Below are 26,611 nucleotides of genomic sequence, written 5' to 3'. Positions count from 1 at the left end.
TATTTATCACTCACATTTCCTCTTTTTTTAGAAGCATAGTAGCACTGCCCAGAAATTTGTTTAAAATCCATTTTAACATAAGTTTCGTCATCCATCAAAATGCATCCATTATGTTTTGTTAACAAGTTGTTAAACAACTTTCGAGCTCGACTCTTTGCGGTTGAATTTTGTTTATCGTTTCGATTTGGCATTTTAACTACTTTAAAACTTTGATATCCAAGTCTCTGTCGCCATTTGTGTACAAAAAAATTGGAAACCTTCAGTTTTTTCACTCGATATCTATCAGACCAATCAGGATGTTCTTCCAATGAAGTCTTAAACCGTTCGAGAGCTCTAGGATTTGCTGTGCATTTTTTTCGACCACTTCCTTGTTTTCTCTGAATAGTTTTCTGTTCTATAAACCGTTTAAGAACAGTTTCTACAGTTCTTCTTGATATTTTTAATGATTTCGCCAACTTTCTATTTGATAAAGTTGAATTTTTTAAGTGTTTGTCCACAATCAAAAAATGTTTAGTTTGCTCGGTTGACATTTTGAAACTAAATAACATTTTTAATTATTTTTTTCTGCCAAAATGTTCTATTATACAAACACTACCACACACAAAAAAATAATTTCAAAAAACGACAATTAACTAGCTTTACCACACCGCAAAAGGTGGGCAGATTTTTCCGATAACATGCTTTAGGATTAACTCTTACTTCCAATCTTTCTTTGAAACCATATATAAAATCCAAGGCAAAATAAGCATCTGCTAAAGTTGTATCTCTTTATCATGGCCACCATTTTTTTACTCTGGATTCCATTCTTCATCTCTATAAATCTCAAACCTATCCTTTTACTAATGCCATATCTGGAGTGGATTTTTGCATGATGTCCTTTCTCTTTTAGACAAGGTGCTAAAAGGCATTGTAAACATAATTGGACCTGTTCTTGCAGCCAACCTGTAATGTTGCTTCACTTTTTCTTTTCTATAAATACTATAATGGGCAATGTGGAATTAGTGGAATAAGGAACTTCTTTCTTTAATCATAAGAAGAATTAAATTGAAAATATTTTTTAAAAATAATAAACTATAATCTCTATTTTCCCTGAAATAAATAATATATAATAAATAATTCAGTTTTGACATCATAAAAAATGTAATAATGAATTATGCAACTCCTCAATCTGAGTTGATATCTTAGGATCTAACATTGTCTTCCTTATGATTTATCAGATACTTTTGCAGAGTAATTTTGACTTTTTTACAAGTTTTTATACAAGTTTAGAGTATTTGAGACTTCCATTAAAAAGACAACTTTTTAAGGAGTACTTTGCTATATTTATTATCAAGTGTGCCAACAAAAACAAGAAGCTTTTTCCAAAAGTTTACTTTTGTCTTATATTTTCGTTTTTTTTGGCATTAGTGTGTATTGGCATAAGTACAAATTGTCATAAGTGTGAAGTATAAATTCCTTTAATAAAATAATTTTAGTGTTATTGCTCACTAGATGCAATAACACTAAAACAATTTTATTAAAGGATATTTAATTGATAGAAAATGCGGTTTATTGGGCCTTAAAAATGTTACCTTACTGTTGAGTATTTAATTTCAACCGCAATTCTTTAAGATATTTCAATTCATTTGCATAATGGACATCATTTAATCATTTGCATAATGGACATCGACAACTCAAGAATAACATTATTTTTTTCAAAGTAATAAATGATTTTCTTATACAATCTTTAAAATCATTTTTATTATTCAAGAGAAAAGTTTTTGCTATTCCACGATATTCAGTATCTTCAAAAATACAATTAAAAACTGCTCAATAAAAAAATTATAATAACCAATAAAATCAACTTAAATTCAATTTGGATACCAGTTTAGCAATTAGAACTGCTAATTTTGCTTCACCTAAGTAATTTAGATTGCTTTAATGACCTTTTAATAAAACGAATAAAAAAAGGTTTATTTAGATCTGACTATTGAGTTGATCTAATGAATTAAGTTATTAAATTTAAAAGTTGATCATATTTTATTAAAGTGAAAAAAAAATGCAGTCGTTAGCTTAGCAAAGACATTCATTTAAAACAAAAACAAAAAACTTTATTTTCTAATTAATACCTTGTCATTATAATATTATATACTTATTAATTCTAATTATAATATTGCTGTGTGGCCAGATTAAACAAAATCTTTAAAATAATAAAAAACAATTAAATAGTTATAATATACATCACAACATTTGGGGTAAGGGAATTAATTTCTGACTTCGATATTAATTTTTTTGACTACTCTTTCTGATGCACTATACTGTTTTTAGGGTCAACTTTTCGCATCCTATATTATCAAATTATAAATTTTGGTAAATCCATTCCTGAAATGTTTGAACCACTGAGGGGCATGCTTATAGACAATTACATGATTTTTAACTAAGTGGTAAGTTAGTTGGCAAGCACAATAACTGATATGATTACATTTTTAATGTTTAAAAAAAATACTTATTCTAACTATGATTGGCTGCCCGATTCCATAAGTGTCCAAAGAGACTCCAAGCCATTGACCAGCTTTTGTTTCTTGGCCATTGTTATCTAAAAATAAAAAGAACATACCTTCAAAACATTTTAAATCTTTAAAAGCTTTAAAACTTTTCAGGAAGAAACTTTTTGTTTACTAAAATTTTATTAACTTGAAAATATCATTTCAATTCATTTTCAAAAACAGCGTATTGTTTTCTATTGAAATTTAATGTTCAATATGAACAATAAACTCTAAAAAGTAAAATTCTAAAAAGATATACAAGTAAAGGTGAGAGGCTGAATAAGTTAGAGTTTGATAAGTGTGAACTGGCTTAGGTGCAAAGCAGTTGCCAAAATTGGCATAAGTGCAAATCAGCATAAGTGCAAATCCTATGCTAATTCTTTTGGCACACTTTTTGCAAACTTTTTGGGTGCACATACACCAGTTCACACATATGCCAATTTATATTTCACACTTATGACAGTTTGCACTTATGCCAATACACACTAATACCAATGTTTAAAAATACTTTTGGCGCAATTATGCCAGTTCGCACTTATGCTGATTCACACTTATGAGAGTTTTTGCAACTGCTTTGCGCTTATGCCAAATCACACTTATGCTAATTTACATTTATGCTAATGTTTACAAATTCTTTTAGTGCACTATGACAGTTTGCACTTACATTAGTTTTTGCAACTGCTTTGCATTTATGCCAGTTTGTGCTTATGCAGATTGGCAATAATGACACCCCGATAAAGGATATTAATTGTTAAATAAATCTCAATGTTATTAATAACATTGGAGGGAATAAGATAAAGCATCATGCTCAATTAACTAAATGCTTTTATTGTGTTATTACCATACCTTATTATTCTAGCACATTTAGATTTACCTTATTATTTTAGCAAGGAAGTTGCTGCTATATTGACTGATTGTTTGGGGAGGGCAGCAATAATCATATAGAAAAAAGTCAGCATTATTGCATAGTCACACTGAAGTATGTACTGAAGCCCCATGCTGTTGGGGCCTTCAGTATATACACTGTGTTTCATCTATAAATCTCATCAGATAACAGGCCTTGTTTTGAATAAAAAATGCTTAATGCATTAGCTTATCATGATATTTTACATCATAAAATTCTCTTTATTTTTTTAAAGACATCAACTTTTTTAAATTACTACAATAATTTAACTAGCATTCCGTACCCGTAAATATGGGTCTTAGTAAGTCTATTATTTACCAATTATTTCTATACTTATACCTCACTTTAATACTTTTTAGTAAGTGGTAGAAAAACAATACATATTGTCTACCTTTAATAGTTATGAACAAAAAAATAATTTATAAAAAAACTTTAATAAACTTTAAATGCTTCGGTAGTCGTTGCGCAAACCTCTATTTAGTGGTAGAAAATAGATCTGCCAAATCTTTGTTTTGAATTAACAGTTAATGTTCAATACTTTATAACTTCTTGTTGTAAAATTGTAAACTTCTATAAAACAACGGACACAGACTTATACATTTTTTTTTTGTTAAGTTTCTACTAAGTTTTTATTAAATTTTTTTCCAGACCATCCGGAGCTTATTAGGAATCTCCCCCCCCCCCCCCGTTTTTTAATTTTTGAAGAAAATAAAAAGTTTGCATGTTAAATCTTTTTTCCTATAAAAAAAAAAAAGTTGTCTTATTAATGTGTGTTGAACGTGTAGTGTTAACTAATTACTCACAACCACATTAATAACTTAAGCATCTCTATTGTGGCGTAAGCACAAAAATATTCTCAGCTGTTTTGATGTTTATTGCAATTTAAAGCTTTTTTTAAAACTTTCTCCCTTTTGTTTGTTATAGCATATTATATCTTTATATATCAACAATAGAACTTTAAAATGTTTTAATTTGTATTTTAGAAAATTGAAAAAAAGATTTAAAAAAATTAATATGCAAGGGACAGAATTTGAACGCACACTAAACTGTCAACTTTTAACGCTATTTAAAAAACAAGACAGAATGCAATGAATTACTTTATAAAACGGCAAATTAATGCTTAAAATTAAAGTTAAGGAGATTTTGCTGCAATGCAATTTTTATATAAAAGTAAAACTTTATAAAAATAAAAATATCTATTGAACTTCAAAAATATTATTTTCAAATTTTATAAAATCGAAAAAAGAGTGGAAAAGCAAGGTTTTGAACCGCGGCAATCCACTTCAAAATGATGTGACCTAACCACTTTGGCCACTAAGGCGTATTGTTTGATGAAAGTTTTAAAAGTATTTAATAAACAAAAGACTTTATGAAACGATAAATAAATGCTATAAAATGAAAATTTAAGAGATGTTGCCGCAAATCAATTTTAAAGTTAAAGTAAAACTTGTAAGGCTTGATTAAATTATATAACTTAAAGTTTTCTAGATATTTTAAGTTTATAATATTAAGTTAGATATTTTAAGTTTTTAAAATTAAGTTTATTAGATATTTGCATACACTTTTGTTCACATTTTCTGATACAAAAAGTGCTGTGACTCTTTCTCGCCATTAACTCAGGTGTAATGGCTGCCATGAGTACCGTGTCAAAGATGCTCGAATGAGCACTACTATTAAGTTCCTTATTATATTATAATATGATTACCGCAAAACGAGTTAAATGTTATTAAACAGCTTTTTTATTTATTACTCTAAAGGAATGTTTACTTTCTTTTATTATTTTTTAATATTAAATAATAAAATTTAATACTGTAGGCTTGGACAGAAATGGCGTGCGATTGAACGCTATTGATGAACACGCCAATGATTTTTTTGTTGACAACTTGACCACAACTGTTTAAATGTTTTGATGACTTAATTATTTCAGAAATGCGCTGAAAAAAGAAATGCAAAGCAAAACATAAACTAGGAAAAAAAAATTAAAATAAAAATTAGAGAAAAAAAGAAAAAAATTCCTTACGAAAATGAAAATATATAAAATAAAATTCAAAGCAAAAACTACTTCTTATTAAGTTTTTAATTGCGTTGGAAAAAAATTACTTTAAAACTTATCTTTTGAAAGCTTTTATTAAAGATATGCAAAACACTTTTACAAATTACTTCTTATGATTGTTTAATAAATAAACAAATTTTATTTAAATTATTGAAAAGTGAAATTAAATTAATGAAAAGAAAAATATATAATACTTTTAGATTCTATAAACATTTTTTTCAAAAAGTTGCATAAAAAATCTTTCTTAAAAAATAACGTAGTCTTTTTAAAATAGTAATTTTTAATCATTTCATTAGTAAGTCATGTTAAAAAAAAAACTTTTAAACATAATGTAAAAATAGAAACAAATAAATAAAGCAATTAAATCATTCCATTGCAACATGAAGATTTGAATTTAACTTATTCATAATTTAACTTATTCATAAAATTAAAATAAAATTCACAATTATTATTATATCATAAGTAACTTTAAAAAATAATCATTTAAAAGATTTTTTGAAAGACAAAAAAATATATAAAGTTTCAAATGTATAAATTTATCATAAAAAACAGATGCTTACTAAAAATATTTAAATATAACATTTAATTTACATAAAAAAATACATTTATTTTAAACGATTGTTATAACAATTTTTTTTATTTTATTCGCCATCGCATAAAATAAAAACTTTAGAAAAGATTAACGATTAAAAGTTATTCATAATGTAACGATTTTTTTTATTGCATTTAAATTGTTAAAACATCAAAACAATCATGGTCAAATTGTAAAGAAAAAAAATAACCATGGTCAGTTACAGGGTGCGATCACACGCCATTCCTGTCCAAGCCTGATATTGTATTTTTAAAAATGCTTGAAATTAACAAATTTCTTTCTTTTCTCGACATATGCATAAATTGAATTAAAATATGTTAAATTTTTGAATTTTTAAAATGATTATTTCTTAAACTTCTAATTGTGGCTTTGCAACTACAAATGATTTTTTATTTAAAAAAAATTAGCGAGTAAAAAATAAAAAAATTGCATTAATTAATTTATTTTATTTATTAGAAGTTTTTTATTTTCTTATTAAAATTATACTGTATTTTATTATAAAAATTATATCATATATATCGTTTATTAAAAAATAATCACTGCGATTTAACTTGCGTTATAAAAAATAAAAGTTTAACTTACATTTTGTGCAAACTTTTGATGCAGCCGTTTATTTAAAATTTAATTTTGAGTTAAAAAAAAATGTTTAGGAAGGAAAACCTTAAAAACAATTACATAAAAATGAGCTAATTTCTTTTTAAGAACAAATAAAATTTCAATATTGAATAATATTTAGTAATATTTTTAAATAAATTTGACAAAGTTAAACCCAAGTATTAACTTTAACTTTAATAAACTTAGACCTTTTAAATCAAAATTAAATTATACATTTTTTTAAATCTAAATTAAATTATATATATTTTTTTATCAGAATAAAATTATATATTTTTATTAAATTAGTTTTAAATTAAATCATATATTTTTTATCAGAACTAAATTATGTTTTTATGATCTTTGCTTCAAGCTTAAAAAATCAATCATTACAATAGAAAAAAAAAAAAAATAGAAACTAACTTTTAATTTTATTTGAGTTTTTTCCATTGGTAAATATTTACTTATGAAAAAATTTATTATTTAAATTTATCATTTAGATAATGCTATATCAAACATAACTGTTATTTAAACTTTTGTTATAAATATTTTTACATAAACAACATTCAAAAGTTAATGTGACTTTTTTTTAAGATTAATAACTTCTTTTATCTTACCACTTTTAGTATAATTTAAAAGTTAAAAAATGATAAGTTGCTTAATTGAAATCGCTTACTGCTTATGTGAAAATCACTTAAGACGTATGTAAATCGCTCTACACTTAACACTTTAAAACAAGGTATATATGTGTGTATTATATCGCTCTACACTTAACTCTTTAAAACAAGATATATATGTGTGTATATATATATATATATATATATATATATATATATATATATATATATATATATATATATATATATATATATATGTGTGTGTATATATATATATGTGTGTATATATATATATGTGTGTATATATATATATGTGTGTGTATATATATATATATATATATATATATATATATATATATATATATCATAAATATATATATATATATCATAAATATATATATATATATATATATATATATATATATATATATATATATATATATATATATATATATATATATATATATATATATATATTATATCAGTGTACACTGGATTTTTAGATGTTTGAGTTCTGACACTTACAGGCATTGTGCTAACTCCAAACTTTTGTATGTTTATATTAAAAAAGAATGTTTTGCAAAGAATTGGGGTGATTGGAGCTTGGGAACAAAAAAATCCTTATTTTTGGGCCCACCCAGCCTTTAACGTGGGAGCAATGAGTTTATAAAATATTTTCTTTACTATTTTTATCTAAATTTATATTCATCAACAAATTTCAAATTTCATGCAAAAATCTCTTATTTTTCAAAAACTATGACTATATAAAGTTTTAACCCCCTCAATTTGAGGGGGCTATAAACATTGCAGGGTCATAAAAACTGAGCACTAAGAGATTATTGCATGGGCCCAAAAAATTAGGGTTTTTTGGTTCCCAAGCTCCAATCACCCCAATTCTTTGCAAAACATTATTTTTTGATATAAGCATAAACATAAAAAAGTTTGGAGTTTGCACAATGCCTATAAGTGTCAAAACTCAAACATCTAAAAATCTAGTGTACACGACTGTCTGTGTGTGTGTGTATATATATATATATATATATATATATATATATATATATATATATATATATATATATATATATATATATATAAACAACTTAGTAGTAGTTTTAATGCTCATTTGTGGATGCTCGCACGAAACCCGTGGCAGCCATTGAATCTAAGATAATAGCAAGAAAGAGTTTCATGACACTTTTTTATAAGAAATTTTTATAAGAAAATTTGAACAAAAACCTATGCAAATATCGTATAAATTTTAAGATATGGAAAAAGTAAAGTTTCTTAAAGGTTTACAATTTACTTTTTAAGTTTTCTACAAATAAGTTTAGTTCTCTTAAAGAAAAGGGGAATGTAATATGTATATTTATTTAGAATACAATAAAATATAAAACTAACTATAAAATTGTTTTATATTGCATTTTAAATAACAAAAATTTAAAAAAAAAAAGAAACTGATATTTTAAACTTGCCACTCGGTGACCTTAACTTTCTCAAAACTAGTAAGGGGGTTTTAAAAAGTGTGTTTTGATTTAGAACATAATTAAACATTTTAATTTTATATTTAAAACAAATCATTTTATTATATATATATTTTTTAATAAAAAATTGTTTAACTTGCTCATTATAAAGGTAATAAGGAAATTTAGAGTTTTACAACTATTTTAACACACCCCGTTAAACTTTTTAAACCGAGTGCACAACAATGACAGAATTTAGAAAACTATCAAAATAGTATTATACTTCGTATAGTATTGGAAGAGTCAATTCGGACGCCTTTACTTTTAATGCACAAGGCATTGTAGATGTGCATGTGTAAGTATTTGAATTTCTAATTTAACTTTCATAAATATCTGAAATATTTTTGAATATCTCTTTTATCATTATCATAAATATTATAATTATTGAATATACTTTTATTTATAAAAAATAAGTATATTTTGTAATTTTTCAATCTGTTTTTAAAGTTACTAAAGTTTAACTTTTTAATGTTTTAGTTAATGAAACATGTTTTGTTTTGTAGGTGTTTTGTTTTGTAGATGTATTGAAATTGTACCTCGAAAAGCTGTAAATTTTATAGAAGCTGAAGATGACCTTATTTTAGAAATAAGCAAGGTGTTATTTATTTTTTGTTTTTGTTTTATTTAGATATTCAACCGTGTTTTATATGAATCTAATTATTTAGAACAGTGTTGTTGTCTGGTGGTGATATTTAGATTTATACTTATAAAGTTAAATTTACTTTTAAAGAATCTTTCAACTTTACTTCTTAAAAAATTTACATTTGCTTTTTTTTTTAAGTTTCTGATTTAACAATTTTTTTTTTGTATATGTTTGAAAATGGATAACAATATTTTGATTGCTATTTTAATTTTATTGCCATAGCTTATCACATATTGTAGGTTTTAAATTATAATTTACCTTTATCTTCAGTTTAAAAGTTTGTATTTATCATAATGTAATGAAATTGTACATTTACTTATGGGCTGTTTAAATAAAATGTGTTTGATCTAAGTAGTTGTGAAATTGCAGTTTGTATTTTTCTGTCATGGCCAATGACACAGATTTCAAAATTACGGAGCACAATCGTCAATTTCTACAAAACGCCCTCTATATCTAGAATAGGCAATAACATTTCCCCACAATTTATTAAAGGGAAGGGATTACCCTTACCAAAAGTGAAGTGGGAGAAGTTAAAGTGAAAAATCTCATTTTTTGTTTGTTTTTATAACTTTACCTTTATTATCTCATGGTGGTAGAGTTATTTTTCAAGTTAAACTGCAAATATTATGTATTATTATGCATTTTAAATTTAGTTGTTATTCTAATTCTTTAGTTCTACTTTAGCGCTTTACATGTTTACTTTGTATAATTTGTTTGCACTGATAGCTTTTATGTTTTTATTATTTTATTTTTATTTATTAAATTTTGTGTAATTCAGGGATTATCTTTTTCCGGATATATACAGAATTTCGGATATTTTTCTCAACTTTTAGTTTTTCTGGATATCCAAAATGTTGTCCATACATACAAGTTAACATGTATATATTTTTGTTATTTGTTTTTTAAGCTTTTTCACTCATCACTCACACAAAAATTTTTAAAAAATTTGGAAAAAAATTTGAAACAACTCCTTTAAAAGCAAACTTAAGAGTAAAATTAGGGAAAAATATATTGTGGATTTTTTCCGGATATTTTACCCAAACAATTTTCCAGATTTTTAAATATGACCTGGATGATTTATGATAATTGACTTTGCAATAAATGCCTTTTCTTTCAGATTTTGACTATTTTTAATAATGCTCCAGAAAAAACATCAGCAACAGGTAAATTGGTTGGTAGTGTTAATAGGTAATGTTTTTACTTCTTATCATATCATAATTTTTTTGATTTTAGATATATTTTACAAAGCTTTTCAGCATATTGCAGATCAAACTGAGGGCCTAAATCTCACAAGGCACATAAGGTGGGGGCCCAAATTTAGGGTAAAAGCTTAACCAACCCCCCTCCCCTTATATATATGCATTTTAATTTAGAGTGTGGATCCTGTAGAAAGTAAAGTATGAGGAGAGAGAGTGGTGGAAAAAAAACGCTGCATCTATAATTAGTATTATGTAACTAAGTAATAACATATATAAAGATACTATATACTATAATAAACGAAAGAAAGAGAATTTTTTAAAAAGCTTTTTTAAAGGTTCTAAAAACATTAAAAAGCTTTAAAAATTTCTAAAAACATGATAACACCATTAAAAATAAGTTGAGCATATGCCATGATAGAGACGCTTAATTTATTAATGTGCATTAAAGAGACAACTTTCTTATAGAAAAAATATTTTACATGAAAACTTGATTTTTCTTTAAAATTAACGGGGCAAGAGTCCTAATAAGCTGCAGATCTGAAGAAAAAAATGAGTAGAAACTTATTAAAGAAAAAAAAAATCTCCCGCCCCCATTTTTTTGTTTTTTATTTTTTTATTTATAGAAATTTATAGAAGTTATAAAGTATTGAACATTAATCGTTAACTCAAAACAAAGATTTTTATGTTTTTCTCCTTTTTAAAAATTATTGAAATAAAGTGAAATTAAAATGGTCAGCATGGAATAGACTTACCGTGACCAGTATTATATGGGTTATGATAACTCCGTTGTTACATATATTTAAGTCATCTCATGTTTTTTTTAACTTTTTATGCTGATTGTAATTAATTAATACATTTCAAGAAGGTATTATAAATATTATTTAGACTGGTACTAATATTCAATCCTTTGATAAATACCAACATATACCAAAACGTTTAAAGTTTTTTAAAGTTATTTATAATAGAAATTTTTTTTATAGCAAATAAACAATAAGTATAGTTTTTCTACTTGTATATAGTTATTTTTCTCTTACTAAAAAATATTGAAGTAAGAATTAAGAATAGAAAAAATCGGTGTGGATTAGATTCCCAAGACCCGTATTTTACGGGTCATGACAGCTAGTATATTACTTTAACTTCTATTATATCAAGTTAACTATTTCATAAAAAATTATGTTATTAAGAATTTTTTACCTTTGTCATCAAACATAATTTGATCTGATACTTGACTACAGTCACTGGACGGACTTGCTGGATCACATTTATAAATGCCTCCTGATTTCAAACGATCAGAACCCTTTAAATAGCTGCTATTTGCCAAGGGAGCTCCAACAATAATCCTAAAAGCAAAGCATTTAAATGTTTATGGCATATATGCCAATAAATCTAATATAAAATATACCATTTAAAATAAAAACTTGAAAGAAAGTAAAAATGCTGTTACTTTTAATTTTACAGTTAAAAAGAATGTATTTTAAATATATAGATTTTATCAAAAACTTCCATTAACTTTTCTTTTTTTAGTTTATTTCTTATTTTTGTAAGAATGACATGCTTTGATTTTAAGCTTTAGAATACACAAATTTTTACACACTATTTCAAGTTACACAAAAACTGGTAGTTTTTTTTAATATTTAAATTTTAAAAAAATGCAACTTTTATAAAAGTTGAAGTAAAGTTTTGGTAATCGATTAATATTTCACTTTGGAATATACTTCTAAATATGGTTTGTAACTATGGTCTAACACTTTTATAATATACTACAAAATAAACATTAGATTTAATTACACAAACGTTCATGGAAACATTAGATTTAATCACGCAAGCGTATGAAGAATACATTTCAGTCGATGTTTTGATTTTGGATTCCAAAAAAGCATATAATTCAGTCTCTCACAGGAAATTACTGGAAAAATTTAGACTGGGATTTGGATCATCTTTGTTAAATTGGTGTAAATCATTTTTGTCAGATTGAACTCAGAGTGTGGCGATAGGAGAATATATTTCAAGTTGGAAGATGGCTACTTGTGGAGTACTGCAAGGTTCAGTACTCGGACCTCTTTTATTTGTTATCTTCACTAACGACTTATATAGAGGGATTAATAAAGTCACTAAATTATATGCAGACAATACCAAAGTTATTTCAATTTCAATAAATTATTACAAGAGGACATTAACATGTTACTAAAATGGTCTGAAGATTGGTTGATTAAATTTAATGAATCAAAATGTAAAGTCATGTATATTGGTAAAAAATCCTAGATATGAATATAAATTGAACAACTCTGTTTTAACAGAAACAACAATAGGAAAAGATCTTGGGATTTTCATTTCAAATAATCTAGAGTAGAAATATTGTATTAATTCAGCTATAGGCAAAGCAAACAGAAAATTAGGCATGATCAAAAACTCTTTTGAGTATTTAGATGAATTTTCATTAAAGTCATTATACAAATTAGTACGTCCTTATTTGGAATATGGAGCAGCCATTCGGAGTCCATTTTGGAAGAAGGACATTGACAATCTTGAACTTGTGCAACACTCGTGCAACTATAATCAAATCTTTAAGGGGGAAATCGTATGAAGAAAGATTAAAGATACTTGAATTGCCAACTTTGCATGATAGAAGAAGAGGTGATCTGATTCAAATGTATAAGATCTCAAAAGGAAAAGATATTGGTAATTTTCACCACCCCCCATTAAATTTTGAGCTGAAACGATCAAGTAGAAGTAACGATTATAGAATACACAGACAATTCGAGAATTCGTCACCATTCTTCACAAACAGAGTTACAAACGATTGAAATTCTCTTCCTCAATGGACAATAGATAAAGATAACTTAAACCTTTTTAAAAACAGCATTGATAAATATTTTGGTTTCTAAACACTATATTTTGTAATCAGCTGTCATAGGCGTGTTGAGTCTTAATTCTACGTAAAAAAGACTCAACACACAGCGCCGTTCTATCGCAAGTGCAACAAGTGCAATCGCACTGGGCCCCTATTAAATAAATTAGAAAAACTTCTCCAATACCATAAATTACTACGAATTAAAAGAAAAAATTTTTTTTTTTAGTTTCTGCACAGGGCCCCCAAAAGTTACAGCACGGCGCTGTCAACACATCTTAAGTGTGTACAGCATCTTTTCTATTCTATTCTAATATCGTTTGTAATAAATATATATATATATATATAAGTGCCCAGGGCACCACCACTAATTTACTTTTAGTTTTAACCACCCACATCTTTTCTAAAAAAGATACAATCCTAAAAATTTCAGCTTGATTGACCAAACCATTCAAAAGTTATAATTGAATCAATAAAGACCAGAATCGGAAAAATTTGAGTATCTGGAGCTTACAGGAGATTTTTTTGATTTTTAACAGATCATAGCTTTTTAAATAAAATAGATCATCACCTGAAATTTTTAATGGTAACAGTTTTTCAGCCAAATTATATATTTATGCAGGTTTTTTTGACTGATTTCAAACAATTTTTGAGTTCTACTACATAAAAGTTGCTAAATATCGCAATATTAGAAATTTTGGAAACTTGTGCTAAAGCTCAATACCAAAAGAAAAACTGTGCCAATTTTTAGTTACTTTTGTGTACTTAGATTAATCTCTTGCGGAAAAATGTAAAATTATGTTTTAAAAGTTATTTTAGAACTTGCAGCAGCCTGTTAAAATATCACTTTTTTAAAAAAATATGATAAATTATACTCACTTTGCAGGCATAAAAAGTAGTATAGACAGTTGAAATAAATAATGAAACTTTTTACTGGCAAGGTTCCATATATAAACAATCACCAAAAAAAATTAAAAGTCCTATACTCTATCTTATGACATGATTGTAGCTCTATGGTGTATAATTTTAATTTTCCCTGAATAAATATAATCAGTTTTCCCTATAATAACATTATCAGTGTCTTAACTTAATTTATTTGATATGGTTTTATTATAGGTATTAGTTTAATTTTATGCATATTATATAATTGAATTGGTGAGAAGAAGAACAGTAATAGTCAATTTTTTGTTATTTGCACTTTTTTTTCATTTCATTTAATTTATGTCGATCTATGTATTACAAAAATAATACTAGTCCATTTTTCTTTCATTATTTTTTGCCATAAAGTAGATAGATAAATAGTTTAAAAATATAACTGTTTAAAACTTAAACATTGATTATCTCAAAATGAAAATATTGAACTAGTACTGTTCTTCTTTTCACTGATTCAATTATAATGATTAAATTTTCACATGGTTATAATTTGAGTGTAAAATACTTCAATTGCTTAATGAGTTTGTGTTAAAACACAATATTTTCTGCATTTTACTATTTTAGTTTTTAATATTGCAAGAACCAAAAAATTTTTAGTTTTTGGTTCTTGCAATATTAAAAATGTATGCAGAAATAATTATATTCAGAAATAGTTTATTGGTTGCATTTTAGACAGTTTTAATCACATTTGTACTTGAGATTTCACTTTTATTGATTTTATTACTGGAAAAATACAAAAAAGTTTTTTTTTAGATTATAATGTTACATGTTTAACCCTCGATTTTTATATTTTTAGATTAATAAAAAATATCAGAGAAATGTTGTGTGGGAAGAGTTTTAAATGAAGATTGTGATAAAATATCATATTGTAGAATGGTAGGAAGAATCAGACTGCAACAAAAAATAAAATGAAATAAGTTTGAAGGAAGAAAAAGTTTAACTACTAACACTAACTCCTGATAGTTGGTCATTTGAAAAAACTTGCAAAACATTTTCGGTTTCAGAACATCTCGTTTAGAAAGCTTGAAAGTTGAAAAATGAAAAAGGAATACTTGCTAAACCTGAAGGCTAAAATAGGCCATTAGAAGATATTTTTAAACAAAAAGTTATTGAAATTTATGAATCCTAAGAGTTCACAAGACAATGTCCACGAAAAAAAGACTTGAAAATTTGATCTTAGGTAAAATTTGAGTTACTGATAGTGCAATGTACCTCATATTAATTTTTTACTGTATAAAAACCTAGATTATAATTAAAAAAGGCCTTTCAATTATCTTTTCACCACTACATATTAGGTGAGCGAAACATTAAACACTTGAAAATTAGCGAAACATTAAATACTTGAAAATTTTTAGAATATTAAAAAAGGCACCAACGTTCAGTCACAGAGCCGTTCTTAGTTTTTATAGATTATTTATAGGTTACTTATAGGTTACTTATAAATTACATATTGGTTACTTATAGGTTACTTATAGATTACTTATAATAATACTTAGCTTTAAGCAGTAATCTTTTTCGTGTTTGAATTGTTTCTCTTTTTACCCAATATGTAAACAATTTAATGTTAACAAAGTTTAAAATTATTTTTATGCGACTTAAAAAGTTTATTTTGTGTTGACTGTTAGAAAAAAGTTTGATTTGATTGGGATGTTTGTTATGTCTGACAGACAGTTTTGCTAGCTAAATAATTTTATAACTTTTTTGGATTGTACTTACGCTTTATGGATTATGATGTGTGCTCACATTTCTCTGATACTTAGACTGTATTTATGCGTGTGTGCTCACACACTTCTCTGATACTTAGACTGTATTTATACGTATGTGCTCACGCACTTCTCTGATACTTAAGTACCTAATTAGAGTACAAATCAATCTAATTAGACTGTACTTGTATTTTTTGTTAATTAATATTTTTTGCAACAAGCTTATTATTTTGTTATGACATCTGATTTCTATAGAAATATAATTTCTTGTAATATTAATCCATAAAATGATTATTTTTATATACTTTATTTATTTATTCAGTCATCAATAATTATTACATACAACTTTATCGAGATCATGCACAGTAAAAACAATTCGAAGTAAGAATTAATCTAAAATGCATATTCTAATTATTGACATAGAGAGGCAGACAAGGACCCCTTGTTTCTGTGCCTATAAATAATGTAAAAGCTCATAAACAAAAACATTTAATATTAGTTTGATTAAAAGAACTTTATCTTGAGTTTAAGAAGCTTTACCCTACACACAAAGTTGGATTCAGCAAGTTCTGTGAACTAAGGCCAAAATGGCGCTTCACAGTTGACAGTGGTAAAAGTCACTCAGTTTTTGTATGTTCTTATCATCAAAATGCTAAGTTGATGTGTGCTGCTTTACCTAAGATCAATTTAATATATTACAAAGATTTGATGAAAGTTTGTGTTCGTAATATAGACAATCGAAGCTGCATGTTTCATTTATGTTCCAACTGCCCCAGTAAAGTAAATTTGAAGACACACTTGGAAAATGTGTTTGAAAATAATGATTTTGATTTTGACAATCAGATCACATAAAACAATGGGTGTCAACTGACCGAACTGCACTTGTCACAGTTCAAACAAGCATAATTGAGTTTATTGAAACTCTAAGTGAAACTTTGTATGACCTTTGTCACCACCACTTAATCAAAGAAGCACAATCCTCCTACTTAACAAAGGCAAAAGGAACATTAGATGAACATACTTGCCTTATTCTTATGAATTTTGCAGAGAACTATAGTTTTCTTGTGCAAGATGCTGTACAAGGATTTTACTGGCAAGTCGATCAAACTACCTTACATTCATTTGCTGTTTATTACAAAGATGAAAAAAATTAACTCAAATGTGAATGCTATTGTAAAATTTCTGACCATCTTTACCATGATCAAACAAAAGTTCATTTTTTTTTCAAAAAGTTACTCCCAATGATCAAAATCAAACTATCCATAATCAAAAAAAGTACAATACTTCAGTGATGGTCACAGTACAAAAATTACAAATGTCTATTAAACTTAATGTGCCATCTTAAAGGTTACAATATAAATGCTGAGCATCACTTCTTTGCTACATTCCATGGCAAAAGTCCATGTGATGGAATAGGAGGAACTATAAAAAGAGAAACAGCAAAAGTGAGTCTACAAGCAGCAATTGCAAACCAGATTTTTACACCAAATGAACTGTTTACATGGGCTGAAAAAAACATTAAAGGTGACAACATATTTTTCATTTTAAGTGATGATATCAATAACCATGAAACCATGAACCTTATTTTAACCTAAAAAAACAATATGAAGAGATGAGCACAGTCCCAGGCACAAGAAGCTATCACTGTTTTGTAATAGGTGGAGACAAGTTGTTTTTACGGAGGATCTCTAGAGATACTATCTTTGATACCCATTTCTGAGTAATATTAACTTGGCAAAAAAAGATAAATTGTTACTCTAGTACACAAAAATAACAAAAAATTGGTACAGCTTGTCTGTTGGTATTGAACTATAGCACATTAAAGTTTCCAAAATTTTGTCTAATTTTGCGTTATTTAGCAACTTTGAGGTGAAAGAACTTAAAAATTGTTTAAAATCAGTCAAAAACACCTGCAAAATTGGATTATTTGGGTTAAAAACTATCAACATACAAAATTTCAGGTGACCATCTTTATAATTTACAAAGTTATGCTCTGTCTAAAATCAAAAAAATCTACTGTAAGCTCCAGGTACCTAAAATTTTCTGATTTTTGTCAATATTAAATCAATTTTCTGATTTTTGTCAATATCAAATCTATTTCAACTTTTGAACGGTTTGGCCAATCAAGCTGAAATTTTAAGGTTTGTATTCTTTTCATAAATACTGTGGGTGGTAAAAATTTGAAGCAAATGGCACCAATATCAAATCACCCAATGGTCCCCCAGGGTGGCACCCTGGGGACCATTGGGTGATTTGATATGGAATGACCCAGTAGCTGTTGTAAACCTATGTACTTATTTATTTAAATACCATTTATTCAAACTAAGGAATTTAGTCAACCTTGCCGAATGTTTAAAAAAAATTTTTATTAATTTAATGTGCCTGTATCGAATGATTAAAAAAAATATGAACACATCCCTCTGAGACATGCACTTGAGGCAGTGGCCTTGTTTGCCACATCACAAGAATAAATCACTCATCCATTTATATATGTAACTAAGACATTACAATATATCAAGAGCTAGAGTATTATACTGAAATAAAGGACGGAATGCTTTTAGAATTTCATCTGAGTATAGATTTAAGAGTTTTTGAGTCAATTATACCTATTTTACTAGTTAACAAATAAGTAATTGTGTCAAACGCAGCACTTAGATCAAGAAACATTAATACTAAATGTATTTGTTTATCAAAAAGTTTAAGTATATCATTGGTGAGCTAAAGTAAAATAATTTCAGTTGAATGATGTTTTAGGCATCCATTTAATAGTTGCACATTGTTTATACTTTTGTATTCAAACTTTTTTTTAATTCTTTTCTCAGATTTTCTTTGTTTTAAATAAAGATTACTTCCAAAAGTGAGCAAATTACCAAATGTTTCAAAATGGGTTTAATGAATGGAAAAGTTTTAACTCCCAAAATCTCAGACATGAAAACAACCCTGAAAAAAGAAAAGGTTGAACAAATTAGTAAGACATGAAATAAAATCTTATTGATGGAAAAACTCCTGACAGAGAGTTTCAACTTTCACATTGCTGAACATATTTTTAAAATGAAGCAGTAAAAAACACAACATCAATTTCCCTCAAACTCATAATCAGTTGATTGATATTTGTTATTATTGATTCTAGTTGGTGATACAATTTGAGCAAGTGATATACCCTTAAGAAGTACAACTTTCTACTTTCTAAGGTAGAAAACTATACCTCTAAGGTAGAATATTGTATTATAATGTATTGTAATGTATTATATTATATGTATGACTTTTTGGAATATAATTTTCTACCTTAGAAGGTTGAAAGTTATACCTTACTATATGTATATCACTTACTAAAGGTATATCACATATCTCTGTTTATATAATTACACTTCTATTATCTCCTAATGAGGGTGCAGCTCTAAAACTAAGTTTTATGGTTCTGAGACCGGCAGGTTTCCCAAACTCTATGATAGTCAGGTAGTCAGGTTTCCCAAACTCTATGATAGCTCTTAGAGAGGCTGATTCCATTAACAATTGTTAGGTATCCAAGTACTAAAAATGCCATGTTGCGCATGGATGGTGTCCCTGTTGGTACTTTTGTTGTGTATTGTTGAGGCTACATTCGGAGCTCTTTGCTTGGACTATCAAATAGTGTACTGAGTTCTATCTGTGCTACCAAAAGTACCAAAAACTATAAAACACAAAAAACCATCATCATCACCAAGATCTCTAAATCTATAATTCACTAATATTTGAGGTCTTTGAAGTAACTATTCTTCTGTTGAGTCTTATATCTTTCCGTGATGTTTTTCGTGATAGCACTTGGGTAGAAATCTTTTGTCTTCCTGTTCACAATTGTGCTTCTTATATAACTTTTTGGATTAAGGCTAGCATGGAAGCTTTTATTCCCTCTCAAAAAAGACAAGCCTCGCTCTTCTCCATGGTTTTCCTCTCATTGTGTTGCTGAAATTTTTAATCAAAACCATTATTTCCATATCTATCATAAAAACAATTCTCCAGAAAAATGTCTGTTTACTATTGCTAGAAACCATTGTAAAAAGGTTTTGTCTAACGCTGAAGCCTGCTATTCTCAGGTCACAAAATCTTGTATTTCATCTCAAAACTTAGGTTCCTGAGATTTCAAGAGAATCTTAACAGTGTCTACAATAAGGGCAAATCTGTTATTCCACTTCTCTTGCATGGTTCAGATTTTGTTACCTAACCTAAAGACAAAGTTGAATTGTTTGCAAAGAACTTTTCAACAACTAATCTCCTAATTCCATAAAACACATTCTACCTAATATAGCAGACAAACAGGTTGATCCATTGCTAGACATTCCTATCACTCTAGCTTCTATATCAAAAGTGATTTCCTGACTCTTTTACAGCTTATGGTCTGAACAACATACCTGTTTTGCAGAAGTGCTTATCAGAGCCTTGTTTTTCAGCCTGCTGGAAAGCAGCATCTGTTGTCCCTATTTTCTAAAATTCTAAAGAGCGATCTGACTCATCTAACTACCGTCCCATTAGCCTCCTTACTATGAGCAAGATTTTTGAGTCTTTAATTAACAAACACTTAATCTCTCATCTTGAACCTACTAACTTACTTTCTAATCAAAAATATGGATTTCGATCTTCTCGTCCTACTGCTGATTGTAATGGTAATAAACGATTTGTAATGGTAATAACTGATTTGTAACCATTTTAAAGTAACCGGTTAGTAATGGTAATAACTGATTTATAAAAACTTGTATACTGAATTGTAATTATTAACTGATTTGTAAACAGTAATAACTAATAGGTTTTATCGTTCATTACAGAGATGTGGAGAGGTTATCATTTATTAAAACTTTGATAAAATTTGGTATACTGGTTTTCTCCAAAAGTTCTTTTCTTACAGTGTATAAGGTAACATCTTAAACAACAAACAAGATTATTGTCCTTCTTTACCAATTGTTGTATAAAAGTTGACTTTGATGTACAGCCCTCTTCTTCATATTCTGTAACTTCAGAGGGTTCCTTAAGCTCTATACTTATTTTAATTAATATTAACAATATCCCAGAAATTTTTACATCTTATGTGGCATTGTTCGCTAATAATACTACCATTTATACTTGCCTTAATAAGAAACCAACTCAGATTAAACTCGTTTTTTTTCAGCTAATCGTTATCCTAATAACTTAGAATATATGGATGTTAAAAAAAGAATTTTACTCATGCTTATAGAATTTTTTATTAGGAGAGGTTAGCAGTGGTATTAGATTTGAGTTAGTAATGGTAACAGTCACTTGATATAAAAGATTGTTTGTTAAATACCTATTGAAAAATGTATATACTTTGATTTAAGCATTTCCAGTTTTCTTAAATAGTGGTTGTATTGTTCCTTAGAATATATAATGTTATGCTGAATATTATAATAATAGATTTTATACTTGGCAAACAGCTGTAGCAAATTTTTACTGTTCTCCTGTTGAAAAACTATGAAGCTTGTTATTAATCAGAAAAGGTTTTTTGATAAGATTTAAAAAACATTTTCTTTCATTGGCACAAAGGTTTTTACTATAGGAAAGGTTGACACAGATAAAATCATATCTTTGGTTTTTTAGCAATATAACTTAAACTCAATTATTTTTTAAAACTGTCAAACTTGAAAATGAAGAAATATTTATATATATATATATATATATATATATATACCCTACCAGCTTGCAAACCTCCACTAATAAATAACAACTTTAATTGTATTTTATTTTGAATTTTATTGAAGCATTACAAGAATTCTTTTTCTATATTATGGACATGGTTATGATAACATCTTATTCAAGCTTTTAACTATTCTTAATTACCCATTTGTTAAATTTTTAATACCATTATAGTTTTTTACACTATTGACCATTGTCATTAATGGTAATTTTAATCGTATTTTAACTGTTGTAAATAAATATATCAAATTTAATATTATCATAACCTGAACAAAAATTATCAGAAACTAGTCAAAACATTGTTTATTGAATTATGTTTTAAATCAATAACAAATTTGTCTTTTTATGTAACTATCATTTTATTTTTATAATTTTAACTATTTATTTCATGATATAAAGTAACTTCAAAAACTATTATAATATAAAACATTGATTACAAACTAATATAAGAAAAAAATCATTAAATATTGATGATATTAATATATATTAAATACTTTTAATTTTTCTACTTTACTATATATTTACAGATATTTTACTAAAGAAATATCACAAATGTCTAAAAATAAATATTTAATAATGTTATGATAAGGCAGATTTTATCAGCAAACTTTGTTTATAAACTAAGAAATTTGTTCAAATATTTAATTTTCAATAACAACTGTTTATTCCTTTTTATTTTTATTTTTTTTTTCAAATACTTTTTTTTACTTTGTAAAAACTTTTTTTAATCAGTATTTTTAGTAGAAATAATAAAAACAAATGTAAAAGATGAATATAAATTTAGAAATTAAAAAATACAATTTTTTAAATTATATTAACAACAATACTACTTTATTTTTATAATTTTTTATATAGTAAAAAATTATATAATATATAATAATAATAATGAAAATATATATATATATATATATATATATATATATATATATATATATATATATATATATATATATATATATATATATATATATATTATATATATATATAAATATATAAATATATAAATATATATATAAATATATATATATATATATAAATATATATATATATATATATATATATATATATATATATATATATATATATATATATATATATATATATAGATAGATAGATAGATATTGATATATTAGAGTTTAGTGGCTACTGTCTCAGTACAAACCAAGATAAACATGAAACAATGATGATGATGGTGATTATGATGACAATAATGATGATGATAATGATGATGATGATGTTGACAATGATGAAAATGCAGGTTTCAGCAGGAAGTGAGAGTTTTAGCTTTCTCCCACACTCTCCTAAAGTGGTTTAAGGGTAGCCATTTATGGCTTTCGCAAAAGTATAGTTTTTTCATAAATAAAAACCAATTTCTTTTCTTCTTATATATAGATTTTAGAAAAGTTATATTATTTATATTGTTTAGAAAAGTTAAAAATTCTTGGTGCTAACTACATCCAATAAGAAATAAAACAAAGTTCCATTTTCAGATTATTTTCTTTTGATTACAAAATTTGATTAATGAATAAATAAATAGTTAGTGTCAAAACCTAATGAAAGTGCTCATCTGAGGAATTTTTTCATAGCGCGATAAATTTTACTCTTGTTACAAGCAAATACTTGTAACAAGAGTAAAATTAAATTTTTATGAGCTTTTCTCCGCTCCCGCACTTATTTACTCGCGCCGAAGCCTGACGATGACAATGAAAATGATGACGATGATGATGTCTATCTTTCTTACTCCACTTTCTTACTCTGGATTCTATTCTTTACCTCTATAAATCTCAAATCTGTCCTTGTATGGAATACTGTAGCCATGTCTGGAGTAAAATGATACCTTTTTCTTTGAGACAAGGTGCAAAAATGCATTATAAACATAGTTGGACCTGCACTTACAGCCAACCTTCAACAGTTGTCATAATGTTGTTTCTCTTTCTCTTTTCTATAAATACTATAATGGGAGCTGCTCTAAAGAGCTAGCGTCTCTTTTGCCATCTACTAAAATTCATTCTCGTGTTACTTGTCATTCAAATAAGTCACACCCTTTTACCGTGACTGTTCCAAAGTGCTCCAAAAATTCTTATTCCTCTAGCTTTTTTCCTCAAACATCAGTTCCTTGGAATTTGCTCATTTCATCTTGTTTTCCTGATTCATATAATTTGTAATCTTTTAAGTAGCCTGCTAATTGCATTATCTTGCTTTAAAAACTTCATCTTTTCTCTTCCAGTAACTCTAACTCAGATAGTGGTTGTTTGCAGCCTTCTTGAAAGTGAAGATGGTAAAAAATATAATAATAATAATCATGATGATGATATTTAGGTGGTCCAGATCAGTTTACTTAGGGCATATAATAATTATTTATTAATACTATGGTAACCCTAAATTTTTAGGGAATTGTTATTTCAATCAACGCAATTTTAAATACTGTTTATTAAAATAAAATACAAGTTGCATTAACAACTTTTAATATAGTTAAAAAAAATAAAATTTTATATGCACACTAAATCATAAAGACATTAAATTGAACAAAAATAACTTGATTCAATTTAGATATAATCCAATTTCTACTTATTTATTCACACAACTTACCAAGCTTTGTTTCCATTATTATATTCGGTAACAGAGAACCCAAAAAAACTATCAGCAGGACCTTGTTTAAAAACTGTATACTCATAGTCCAAATTAAAACTATTTATTCCTAGACATGTCCAAACTAATAATAATGCTTTTAGCATTCTTTGTAATAGCAGGTTGATAATATACATTACTGCACTAAATTGGAATCAAATTGTTAAATAGCTTTAAGTATTAGTTAGCTATGCCAACGAAAAACACTTTTTAAAAAAGACTTCTTTTCTTTAAGGGTCAAAAAAATAATTTGACAACATCCTAATAAAAAGTATTTTTAATCAAGCCAAAATTCTTTGAACAGCATAAAATTTAAAGATATAAAATATTCTGCTGTTAAAACTAATATACATTATCATCATAACTAATTAGTTAAGTTATTTAATGATATATATGTTAATTTAATCAATAAGTTCCGAGATATGGATATAATACCGTATATATCGTATCCATATATATACTAGATATAGTCATTTAAAAAAAAGTATACTGAGATCAATTTTTTATATATATAACATTAATTGATTTGTTTGCATCTATTATTATATCATTTTTACATAATAGCAAAATATATAACAATGTTTCATTGGAAGGTAACGCCATTCTAATTATTTGAGTTACAGGACGCGTTAGTACGCTTGTTCACAATTCTGACCATCCCTCGTTCGTATTATGTAATTAATAGATTAAATTAAAGCTTAGCCTTTTTGTTGGATTTTTAATAGATCATTTAAATTCATAAAGCTATATCTTTATATACATAACATCGGATAATTTTTCTCTTGATTCTACGGCAAGAACTTTGATTCAAGAACATCGTCGAATCATAGACAATTAGGGGCACATATGGACTTCACAATGTCTAGGGTAGATGAACTTTGGGTGCTTCACACGCACCCCCCCCCTCTCCTCCAACAACAACAACAATAACAACAACAACAACACAACAACAACAACAATAACAACAACAACAACAACAACAACAACAACAATAAAAACAGCAACAACAACAACTACAAAAAGCACTATTAGTATTAAAAAATTATTTTCTAAATTCAGCATTCAATACATTGCACAAAACATTTAAACAGCTTAAATGACATTACGAGCTTTTCTAGAAGCACAAGTACTTTGTTTGGCGTAAATTTAGCTAAATCTTTTGTTAGGATTTAATTGTCAGAGACGCTAAACATTACGCTAAACAATTTTTGCTTGGGGCTGTCCATTAATTACGTCTACAAAATAGGGGATCTGAATTTTTTTAGACAATTGTTGACAAGGGAGAGTAGGGAAGGTCAAGAAAAGTTGACGTCAACAAAGGTACTTTTCTATATAAATTCAATTATTGAAAAAAAGGAAAACTAGACAGCGTTTGCAGGCCTGTGTTACATACTCGTTCAACCTTCAGTATTTTAATACAACTTTTTACTACTTTTTAAAAACGGTGTTATGCTTTAAAAAGACCCGATACATATTACTAACTACAACATACTACGTACATACTACTAACTAAATAACCACACACGAGATGTTTACTCGTAGCATTATTATTTTTTCAAAGTTGTTGTTGGTTAGACTGCTGTGCAAACAAAAAAGATTCATGTTAGTATATAGACTAAATTATATTATTTAAACGTTTATATCAACAGGTTATACCTGCGGCTCGCAAGCCTCGTGTAATTCTTTTGATGTCAAGATGCAGCTTTTTAGCTTCATTCAAAAATAATAATATAATATTGAAATAAAGATGTTGGTAGCTCTTTAAATCTAAAAAAAACTTTGTAAATAGCAACTTTTAGCTCTTCCGTCTTAAAAGGTTGCCGACCCATAGTTTATAAAATTTATTAAGTGCATTTTTTGTTATTCTAGGCTCTATTAAAAATAATTGGCTTTCACTGTGAATTTGGATTAGGATTAATGTTAAAGGGAGGAGAATTTTATTAATTTGAACAAAAAAAAAATTGTTTATGAATTAAACGTGTATGGTGTATACATTTTTGTGAGCCCTTAAATTGTTTTTTGTTTAGAGTAATTCTTTGTAGTTATAAACTGGAAATATGTTTATAAGTTAAAAGTTTTTTTTTTCCTATACCTTTTACTTATATTCACTTTTGTTCGGGGCAAGCATTTGTACATTTTAATTTTACATTGGTTTAAAATATGTTCATAAGTT

The 26,611-nt window shown here is 26.6% G+C and overlaps 2 protein-coding genes across 2 annotated transcripts in view; one reads left to right on the top strand and one right to left on the bottom strand.

Annotated features, from left to right (window-relative positions):
- LOC101237856 (integrin alpha-7) overlaps positions 1-24,628 on the bottom strand; it is an 81,715-nt gene extending 57,087 nt beyond the window's left edge. Inside the window, exons 1-3 of the mRNA XM_065811021.1 lie at positions 24,400-24,628; positions 11,839-11,984; positions 2,496-2,575 (exon numbers count right to left, since the gene is read on the bottom strand). Coding sequence (XP_065667093.1) covers positions 2,496-2,575; positions 11,839-11,984; positions 24,400-24,575 — 402 coding nt within the window. The 5' untranslated portion in view covers positions 24,576-24,628. The remainder of the gene's footprint in view (positions 1-2,495; positions 2,576-11,838; positions 11,985-24,399) is intronic.
- Positions 22,953-26,611, top strand: part of LOC105847680 (uncharacterized) — a 41,929-nt gene continuing 38,270 nt past the window's right edge. The window contains exon 1 of the mRNA XM_065811022.1: positions 22,953-23,081. Coding sequence (XP_065667094.1) covers positions 22,991-23,081 — 91 coding nt within the window. The 5' untranslated portion in view covers positions 22,953-22,990. The remainder of the gene's footprint in view (positions 23,082-26,611) is intronic.

The sequence above is a fragment of the Hydra vulgaris genome, chromosome 11 (assembly GCF_038396675.1).
Source record: "Hydra vulgaris chromosome 11, alternate assembly HydraT2T_AEP".
Lineage (NCBI taxonomy): Eukaryota > Metazoa > Cnidaria > Hydrozoa > Anthoathecata > Hydridae > Hydra > Hydra vulgaris.
The sequence above is the reverse complement of the archived record's forward strand: the minus strand, read 5'-3'. Positions and strand labels throughout refer to the sequence as shown.